A 10,050-nucleotide genomic window follows, 5' to 3' on the forward strand; every position below is an offset into this window, starting at 1 on the left:
GTGGGTGCCGGAGCCCCGGTCTACATGGCTGCTGTGCTCGAGTATCTGACCGCTGAAATCCTGGAGCTGGCCGGCAACGCGGCCCGCGACAACAAGAAGACCCGCATCATCCCCAGACACCTGCAGCTGGCCATCCGCAATGACGAGGAGCTCAACAAGCTGCTGGGAAAGGTGACCATCGCTCAGGGCGGGGTGCTGCCTAATATCCAGGCCGTGCTGCTTCCCAAGAAAACCAGCACTGCCAGCTCCAAGAGCAAGTAAAGCGGACAAGATTCAATCTAATAACCCAAAGGCTCTTTTCAGAGCCACCCACTTTATCTGTGAAAGAGCTGGTTACTGTTCAGACATTTGCGGCTATAAACAGGACACTGTCGAGCATGTAGAAATCTAGATCTACAAACACTAGCGGGCTTGCTGTGAGCGAATATTCAGATCGGTGATTCAATATAGAGAAGGTCTGGCTTCAGAGTAAAACAAAACACACGGAACCCGAACATGAGACCGGGACTCAATGAACATGTTATTGGGAGAGCCGAATATGAACGGATGTTTAGAACCGAGTAGAAAGTGAGTGAGCGGTGGATGGGCTTACCGTTCGTTTTTGGGACAATAATTCCAGAAGGAGAAATATATACATCCGGAACCATACAAACATTTCCCCTTTTTATTGGCAGAATCGAACCAGAATTGGAGCTCTGGTTAATTTAAAATATTTCCAATAGTAACTAAAGTTCCCGCCTGTCCCCGCATTAAGAGCTGGCTTTAAAGGTGAGTGTCAGACTTCAGACACCTCGTTCTCTCGGATCTATCCCAGTATGTGAAGTTGGATCAATTTACTATCAGAAATGACAGTTTCCGACTCACTCTGGGCGAGTTCATTCAGTCTATTGGGCAGTTCATTCACATTTCAACCTAGATCATAAACGCACCTTCAGATATTCACTGCCCCCACTATAAATCCCCAGTTACATTAACACAAGACCTGCACGGCGTGTGCACAGACCAATTTGCCTTGCGCCGATCGCAGCTCTTTCCTTTGCTGGTTTGGTGGCTCTTAAAAGAGCCGTTGTTGTATCTGGTGCTAAAATCTGGAGCCGGGCAGAGTGAGTTTAGGCGCGCTCCCCGCGGATGCGGCGAGCCAGCTGGATATCTTTGGGCATGATGGTGACTCGCTTGGCGTGGATGGCGCACAGGTTGGTGTCCTCAAAGAGCCCCACCAGGTAAGCCTCGCTGGCCTCCTGCAGGGCCATGACGGCCGAGCTCTGGAAACGCAGGTCGGTCTTGAAGTCCTGAGCGATCTCCCGCACCAGGCGCTGGAAGGGCAGTTTGCGGATCAGCAGCTCGGTGGATTTCTGGTAGCGGCGGATCTCCCTCAGAGCCACAGTGCCCGGTCTGTAGCGATGGGGCTTCTTTACTCCGCCCGTAGCTGGAGCGCTCTTCCGGGCCGCTTTGGTCGCCAGCTGTTTGCGAGGAGCTTTGCCTCCGGTCGATTTGCGCGCTGTCTGCTTGGTTCTGGCCATTTTCTGAACCGATCTCAGCACAATCTGGAACACATAGACTGTTAATGCGGAATCTGCTGTTTGTCCGCCTTGTTATACTCAGTGAGGGGCCGCCCCGAGCACTGATTGGCTGGAGACCGGCGCCCAGACACTTCATCCCAATTCTGACCAGTCAATGAAACGCTGGACTCTCAGACCCCGATTGGCTGAGCTGGGATTAATCGCCCATTTCAAAACGCCCGCCAATTTTAGTGCAGGAAATAACCGTTTTGACACAAATCGATTTTATTCTGCACAAATTGAAAGGATCATTGCCGGAATCATTGAAGGTTTTAAATGTACCTTCCTGGGCTTGGTGCTTTAGGGCCTTTCTCCCTCTGGGTTGTTGATGCTGACAGGAGCGGGGAAAGGGACCCGCGCCAATCTCCCGCTCTTCCACTCGATTCCTCTCACCTCTCCTCTCCAGCCCATTCAGAATTTCCCACCGCCCGTCCCATTGTGAGGTTAGCCGCCGCTTTCAGGGGAGAGGATCAGAAATCAGTCGCTTCTCTCTGTCCCCGTGGAGCCTGTGAGAAGGGCTTGGCCAATAATCTGTCATTCGGGAACTGTGCAGTGAGAGATCTGATACTCGGCACATTTTAGATTGCTGAATGGAGATTTATTGCCGCCGGTTACAGTTCAGAGGCTGACAAATTAAACCTGTTCATAGAACAGCGCAAGGAATGTGTGACGGTGAACGCAGAATAACAGAACGAAGGCCCGACCAGCCTGCTGATTATTACAATTATAATCATTACAGTACAAGACAATGAACAAATGTATAGATGTGATGTGGCTTTTCACTGAGGAGAGAATGTGCCGTCTGGGCAAATAAACCTCTCTCGAACCTTGGTGCAACCGAAAGCTAAATTCGGAAATTCCAAAATCCACAACGCAGCGCAATCCGTTTCTAATATTTCTGGCTACAATCTATTTCTGACCACAATCTAACCCCGCTCCCGTCGCAAGGTCACTGCTCTCTCTGTGAGGCGTTGGGTGGCTCTTAGAAGAGCCTGTGTTGTGTTTGGTAAAAAGAGTCGAGTTGTTCAGCCGCCGAATCCATAGAGAGTGCGGCCCTGCCTTTTCAGAGCGTACACCACATCCATGGCAGTGACCGTCTTGCGCTTGGCGTACTCAGTGTAGGTGACCGCATCCCTGATCACATTCTCCAGGGAAACCTTCAGCACCCCGCGGGTCTCCTCGTAGATCAGACCCGAGATCCGCTTGACACCGCCACGGCGAGCCAGGCGGCGGATGGCTGGTTTGGTGATGCCCTGGATGTTGTCACGGAGCACTTTACGGTGCCGCTTGGCTCCGCCTTTGCCCAGCCCTTTGCCTCCTTTACCGCGTCCAGTCATGATGATTCTTCAGTCAAATTTCTGTTGAATGAAAAACGAAAGGCTGCTCTTATATACAGCCGACTCCGACCTGACTGAGAAAGCGCAGAGTGAGAGAGGCGGGGAGGGGAGGACACAGAGTGAGAGATTGAACAGAGAGAGCGGGAGGGGAGGAGACAATTTCAAGAGTGACAGACAGAGCAGAGAGCGGCCTCTGATCTTCCAGCTCCACCTCCAGCTTTCTGCAACCGCCAATTTCAAACCGTTTATCGACAGTAGAACGGAAACCCAGCGCTCCGCACAAACCCTTACAGACTCGGACTTTATATTCAAGGGTTTCCTGAAACCTGAAGATTTTTAAATGAGGTCCTATTAAAATTAAATATCAGTAATATTCCCGCCTATATACAGTCCCTTCGATCACAAGTCGACCCGTCTCCTTCCATGTCAATCTCTGACCTTATTCCACCTCCCCACACAGACGGGTTCAGCAGTTTACAAACACTTTATTCCAGGTGATTTGGAAAATCTCATGTGTTGGGGTTTGAGTTGTGACGCGGGGTATCTCCGCCAGTGTCACCGTCTCACAGAGACTCTCACCCTGAATCTGTGAACCCCTGAAAATGACCATAACCTGAGCCTGGAGCCGAACACCCCCCAGTTAGAGTGAGGCCCGGCCCGGACATCCCATTCTCTGTGTTTTATTGCAGACACTGGGGCAGTGGTGGGTGCAGCGAATGTCAGCGAGTCACCAAGGAGCCGCGGTTCATTTGAAATGATTTCAATCGTGAATCTGAGCCCGGCCCCGGGACATGGATCATCTGATTCCGTGATCAGCTCTTTTTGGAAAGACGTGGGTGGCTCTGAGAAGAGCCTTTGGGTTCAGATGTTTACAAGTTGTCCTTTTTATTTTCATTTGGGCGCTGCTTTCTCACAGCAGCTCGTCGCACTGGGACTGTTCAGCGGCATTCGGGGCTGGTTGTACGAGACAGATTGAAGCAGGAAATATTTCCGGAACATGGAGTGAGTGGGGGAAGGGAGAGGCCATTCTCGGGCTGTGTGTGTACAGTGTAAGTTAACATAGAAAGTAAATCACCTCGCTCTTTCAAATCATTGCTGCTTTCGTTCACAAAGTGCATCTATTGCGGGCACCAGGTGAGAAGTGTGAAAGAACACATTTCAAAAATCGGTTATTTTGTTTCGATGCATTGAGTTCTCCAGAACCGTGTTGCTGGTGATTAGGAGATACATAGTCGCTCCTTCAGGTACATCAGGATCCGCGCTCTGTGGCATTCTGTTAACTACACAGGCCCTCAACTCGGTTTCCATAGAGTCATAGTCATAGATTCATAACAGCACAGAAGGAGTCCGTTCGGCCCATCGAGTCCATGCCGACTCTCTGTCGAGCGATCAAGTCAGTCCCATTCCCCCGCTCTAAGCCCGTAGCCCCGCAAGTGTCTCCGCTTCCACCACTTCCGTCGGCAGCGAGTTCCAGGTCCTCACCACTCGCTGCATAAAAAAAAATGCCCTCACACCCCGCCACCCATATCTCTTGCCCAAAACCTTCATTCTGTGTTCCCTGGTCCTTGTACCATCAAGTAGTGGGAACAGCCTTTCTCCATCTAGCCTATTCAAACCCGTCATAATCTTGTACACCTCTGTCAAATCACCCTTCAACCTCCTTTGCTCTAATAAAAACAAATCCAGCTTCTCCAACCTTTCCTCGTAGCTAAGACCCCCCTCCCCAGATCTATTCTGGTCAATCTCCTCTGCACCCTCTCAAGGGCCTTCACATCCTTCCTAAAGTGTGGTGAGCAGAACTTAACGCAATACTCCAGTTGTGGCCTAACCAATGCTTTATAAAGATTCAGCATAACATCTCTACTTTTGTACTCAATATCTCTATTTATGAAACCCAAGATCCCATATACTTTCCTAACCACTCTCTCAATATGTCGTGCCACCTTCAGGGACCTATGCACATTAACTCCCAGGTTCTTCTGTCCCTGCACACTCTTTAAAACTGTGTCATTAAGTGTATATTTCCTCTCCCTGTTCCTTCTGCCAAAATGCATCATCTCACACGTCTCTGTATTAAGTTCCATCTGCCACTTGTCTGTCAATTCTGCTAGCCTTTCTGTGTCCTGTTGCAGTTGATTGGTATCATGCTCACTGCCTGCCTCACCCCCAAGTTTGGTGTCATCTGCAAATTTAGAAATGCAACTTTGTATTCCAATATCCAGGTTATTTCTATGGATCAAAAAAGCAGTGGCCACAGCACTGACCCTAGGGGAACACTACTGTCCACCATCCTCCAGTCCTAGTGCGAGCAAGCACTGAGTGGGAGTCATCAAATCGTGCTGTGAGTTTGGGTAAGTGTGAGTTAGGGTAAGTGGGGTGTTAGGTACTCTTTTCAAACTTTAACTCTGTGGGTTGTAGTTAATAAGGCCTTTCTGGTGCAGAGTGACTGTTGGTAAACCATTTAACTGGTGTAACTAGAGGGATTGATTTAATTTAAATCCAATTAATTAAAGGGGATACTAGCATCTTGTGGTAAACCACTGGTATTCACTTCACTGTTGTTCACTTCACTGTTGTTCACTCTTGCCCATTGTTGTACCTGTCTGTGCATGCCTCAGCTGGCTCCGCCCCTGGCTCCACCCATATGCCCTGGTATAAAGGTGGCTGCTCTGCAGTTCCCCAGGCATTCAGGACCAGTCGACCACTAGAGGCATGCCTTCGTTCTTTAGCTAATAAAAGCCTGTTTGTTACTCTCTTAACTTCCAGTCATTCTCAGTAATTGATAGCGCATCACATCTAAAATCGGGCAGAGGGTGTCCATAACTAACAATAAAAAATTTAATTAATGACATAGAATGGAGCAGGTGATGTGTTACTCTTGCGAGATGTGGGAGCCAGTGAACCCCATTGAGGCTCACGGTGATTACGTCTGTGACAAGTGTCTGCTGCTACAGGAACTCCAGCTCCGTGTTGATGAGCTGGAGTCTGAGCTTCAGAGACTGCGACACATCAGGGAGGGGGAGAAGTACCTGGACTCTGTGTATCAGGAGGTGGGCACCCCTACGAAGTTAATTAATTCAGATGTAGCCCATGGTCAGGGACAGGATGGTGTGACTATGAGTGAGGCAGGTACGGGGATCCAGGAGGTAGAGCTGGAGGAGCCACAGCCCTTGCTCTTGTCCAACAGGTTTGAGGTTCTTACTCCCTGTGGGGACAGGAGCAGGGACTGCAGGGAGGATGAGCAACCTGGCCACAGCACCGTGGAACAGGGGGCCATTCAAGAGGGGGGAGTAAATAGAAATGTTGTAGTGGTAGGGGATAGTATTATTAGGGGGATAGATAGAGTTCTCTGCAGCCGAGAGCAAGAGTCCCGAAGGCTGTGTTGCCTACCCGGTGCCAGGGTTAAGGACATCTCCTCTGGGCTGGAAAGAAAGTTGCAGTGGGAGGGGGTGGATCCAGTTGTCATGATCCATGTTGGTACAAACGACGTAGATAGGACCAGGAAGCCGGTTCTGTTAAAGGAGTATGAGCAGCTAGGGGTCAAATTAAAAAACAGAACCTCAAGGGTAATAATGGATTATTACCTGAGCCACGAGCGAATTTGGCTAGGACAAATAAAATTAGAGAGTTGAATGCGTGGCACAAAGACTGGTGTGGGAGAAATGGGTTTTGATTCCTGGGACACTGGCAGCAGTACTGGGGCAGGAGGGAGCTGTTCTGTTGGGACGGGCTTCACTTGGCCAGTGCTGGGACTAGAGCCCTGGCGGATCATATAACTAGGGCTGTAGAGAGGGCTTTAAACTAACTAGTCGGGGGGAGGTTCCGAGAGAGCAAATAATAAAAATGATAACAGAGAAGGTCATAGACTTAGGTAGCAGTGGGGAAATTAAAAACCAGAGCGTGTCAGGAAGGGGCAGAAGGTATGGAATAAAAGGTAAAGTAATAAAAAGGGCAAAAGCATGAACTAAGTGTCACAAAACATATTTGAAAGTTCTCTATCTGAATGCACGTAGCATTCGTAACAAAATAGACGAGTTAATGGCACAAATAACTACATATGGGTATGATCTTGTGGCCATTACAGAAACATGGCTGCAGGGTGACAATGCCTGGGAATTAAACATACCAGGTTATTTAACGATCAGGAAGGACAGGCAGGAAGGAAGTGGAAGCGGGGTGGCTATGTTAATAAAGGAAGGAATCACTGTAATACAGAGAAATGATATTGGCTCAAAAGATCAGGATAATGAAACAGCTTGGGTGGAGGTAAGGAATAATAAGGAGAAAAAAACATTAGTGGGCGGAGTCTATAGGCCTCCGAACAGTTGCAACTCTGTTGGAGGGAGTAAGAATCAGGAAATAGTTGAGGCTTGTAATAAGGGAACATCTATAATTATGGGGGAATTTAACTATCATATTAATTGGACAAATCAAATTGGGCAGGGCTGCCTTGAGGATGAGTTCATTGAGTGTATTAGGGATGGGTTTCTTGAGCAGTATGTAACTGAACCGACCAGGGGGTAAGCAACCTTAGACCTGGTCCTGTGTAACGAGACAGGATTAATTAAAAATGTCCTAGTAAAGGATCCCCTTGGAATGAGTGACCATAACATGGTTGAATTCCATATTCAATTAGAGGGTGAGAAGGTTGGATCTCAAACAAGCGTGCTATGCTTGAATAAAGGAGACTATGAAGGTATGAGAGCGGAATTGAGTAGAGTGGATTGGGAAAATAGATTAAAGGGTAAGACGATACATGATCAGTGGTGTACATTTAAGGAGTTATTTTGCAACTTCCAAAAAATATATATTCCACTGAGAAGAAAAGTGTGTAAAAGAAAATACAGCCATCTGTGGCTAAGTAAAGAAATTAAGGATAGTATTCGACTAAAAACAAGGGCATATAAGGTAACCAAATCTAGCGGGAGGATAGAGGATTGGGAAACTTTAAAAGACAGCAAAAAATAACAAAAAGATTGATTAAGAAAGGGAAGATAGATTATGAAAGTAAATTAGCAAAAAATATAAAATCAGATAGTAAGAGTTTTTATATTTATATAAAAAGAAAAAGGGTGGCTAAAGTAAATGTTGGTCCCTTAGAAGATGAGACTGGGAAATTAATGGTGGGAAATATGGAGATGGCAAAAACACTGAATGAATATTTTGTATAAGTCTTTACAGTAGAGGACACTAAGAATATCCCAACACTGGACAAACAGGGGACTATAGGGGGGGGGGAGGAACTAAACACGATCAAAATCACTAAGGAAGTGGTACTCGGTAAAATAATGGGACTCAAGGCGGATAAATCACCTGGACCTGATGGCTTACATCGTAGGGTCTTGAGGGAAGTGGCGGTAGGGATTGTGGATGCATTGGTAATAATTTTCCAAAACTCCCTGGACTCAGCAAAGGTCCCGGCAGACTGGAAAACTGCTAATGTAACACCCTTATTTAAAAAGGGCAGTAGACAGAAGGCTGGAAACTATAGACCAGTTAGCCTAACATCTGTGGTTGGTGAAATTTTGGAGTCCATTATTAAGGAGACAGTAACAGGACTTTTGGATAATTGTAATTTAATAGGACAAAGTCAGCATGGTTTTATGAAGGGGAAGTCATGTTTGACAAATTTGCTGGAGTTCTTTGAGGAAGTAACATACAGGGTGGTTAAAGGGGAACCAGTGGACGTAGTGTATTTACACTCCCAAAAGGCATTTGACAAGGTGCCCACTAATGATTATTGCTTAAGATAAAAAATCACGGGATTGCGGGTAATATTCTGGCATGGATAGAGGATTGTCTATCTAACAGAAGGCAGAGAGTTGGGATAAATGGTTCATTCTCAGACTGGCAATCAGTAACTAGTGGTGTTCCGCAGGGGTCAGTGCTGGGTCCCCAACTCTTTACAATCTATATTAACGATTTGGAGGAGGGGACCAAGTGTAATATATCAAAGTTTGCAGACGATACTAAGATGGGAGGGAAAGTAGTGAGTGGGGAGGACATAAAATACCTGCAAGGGGACATAGACAAGCTAAGTAAGTGGGCAGAGATTTGGCAGATGGAATACAATACTGGAAAGTGTGAGGTTATGCACTTTGGCAGGAAAAATCGTAGCGCAAGTTATTATCTTAATGGCAAGAAACTGGAAAGCACTGAAGTACAAAGGGATCTGGGGGTCCTGGTGCACGAAAGTCAAAAGGTTAGTATGCAGGTGCAGCAAGTGATTAAGAAGGCCAATGGAATGTTGGCTTTCTTTGCTCGGGGGATAGAATACAAAAATAGGGAGGTATTGCTTCAGTTGTACAAGGTATTGGTGAGACCGCACCTGGAATACTGCATACAGTTCTGGTGTCCATACTTAAGAAAATAAATACTCGCTCTCGAGTCAGTACAAAGATGGTTCACTCGGTAAATCCCGGGGATGAGGGGATGGACATATGAGGAGAGGTTGAGTAGATTGGGACTCTACTCATTGGAGTTCAGAAGAATGAGCGGCGATTTTATTGAAACATATAAGATTGTGAAGGGGTTGGATCGGGTGGATGCGGGGAGGATGTTCCGGATGATGGGTGAAACTAGAACTAGGGGGCATAGTCTTAGAATAAGGGGCTGCTCTTTCAAAACTGAGATAAAGAGGAACTACTTCACTCAGAGGGTGGTAGGTCCATGGAATATGCTGCCCCAAAAAGCTGTAGAAGCTACATCATTACATAAATTTAAAACAGAAATAGACAGTTTCCTAGAAGTAAAGGGAATTAAGGGTTACGGGGAGCGGGTGGGAATTTGGACATGAGTCTAGGTTCGGATCGGACATGGCCCTGTGGGTAGCGGAGGGGGCCCAGGGGCTGTGTAACCTGATCCTGCTCCTATTTCATGTGTCGAATTCTGTTAGATTCAGGAGATGGTTCTGTGATAGTAGATTGGCGGTTAGGATCAGATCAGTCTTGATCTTGTTGAATGGCGGAGCAGGCTCAAGGGGCCGATTGACCTACTCCTGCTCCTATTCCTTATGTTCTTATGTTCTTATGTGGCAATGAGATGGTTCCATTCATTGTCCAGTGCTGGATTTGTGTTGTGTCTGGATGCTGATAACTTACGATAGAACAGTCCTACACACCTGGTGTGGAGAATCTGAGACCGGCTGTATTGAG

At 47.1% G+C, this 10,050-nt stretch overlaps 1 protein-coding gene across 1 annotated transcript; it reads right to left on the reverse strand.

Annotated features, from left to right (window-relative positions):
- Positions 1–1,085: 1,085 nt before the first annotated feature.
- On the reverse strand, positions 1,086–1,520 carry LOC147083653 (histone H3). Its single transcript, XM_085980128.1, has one exon. It carries the CDS (start codon positions 1,518–1,520, stop codon positions 1,110–1,112), a length of 411 nt encoding a protein of 136 aa, XP_085836254.1. The 3' UTR covers positions 1,086–1,109.
- Between the last annotated feature and the right edge of the window lie 8,530 nt (positions 1,521–10,050).

This window comes from Somniosus microcephalus, unplaced genomic scaffold (assembly GCF_052327205.1).
Source record: "Somniosus microcephalus isolate GS21.2 unplaced genomic scaffold, FLI_Smic_1.0 scaffold46, whole genome shotgun sequence".
NCBI lineage: Eukaryota > Metazoa > Chordata > Chondrichthyes > Squaliformes > Somniosidae > Somniosus > Somniosus microcephalus.

Coding starts and splice junctions, on each gene's coding strand:
- LOC147083653 (XM_085980128.1), bottom strand. CDS start 1,520: ATGGCCAGAACCAAGCAGACAGCGCGCAAATCGACCGGAGGCAAAGCT.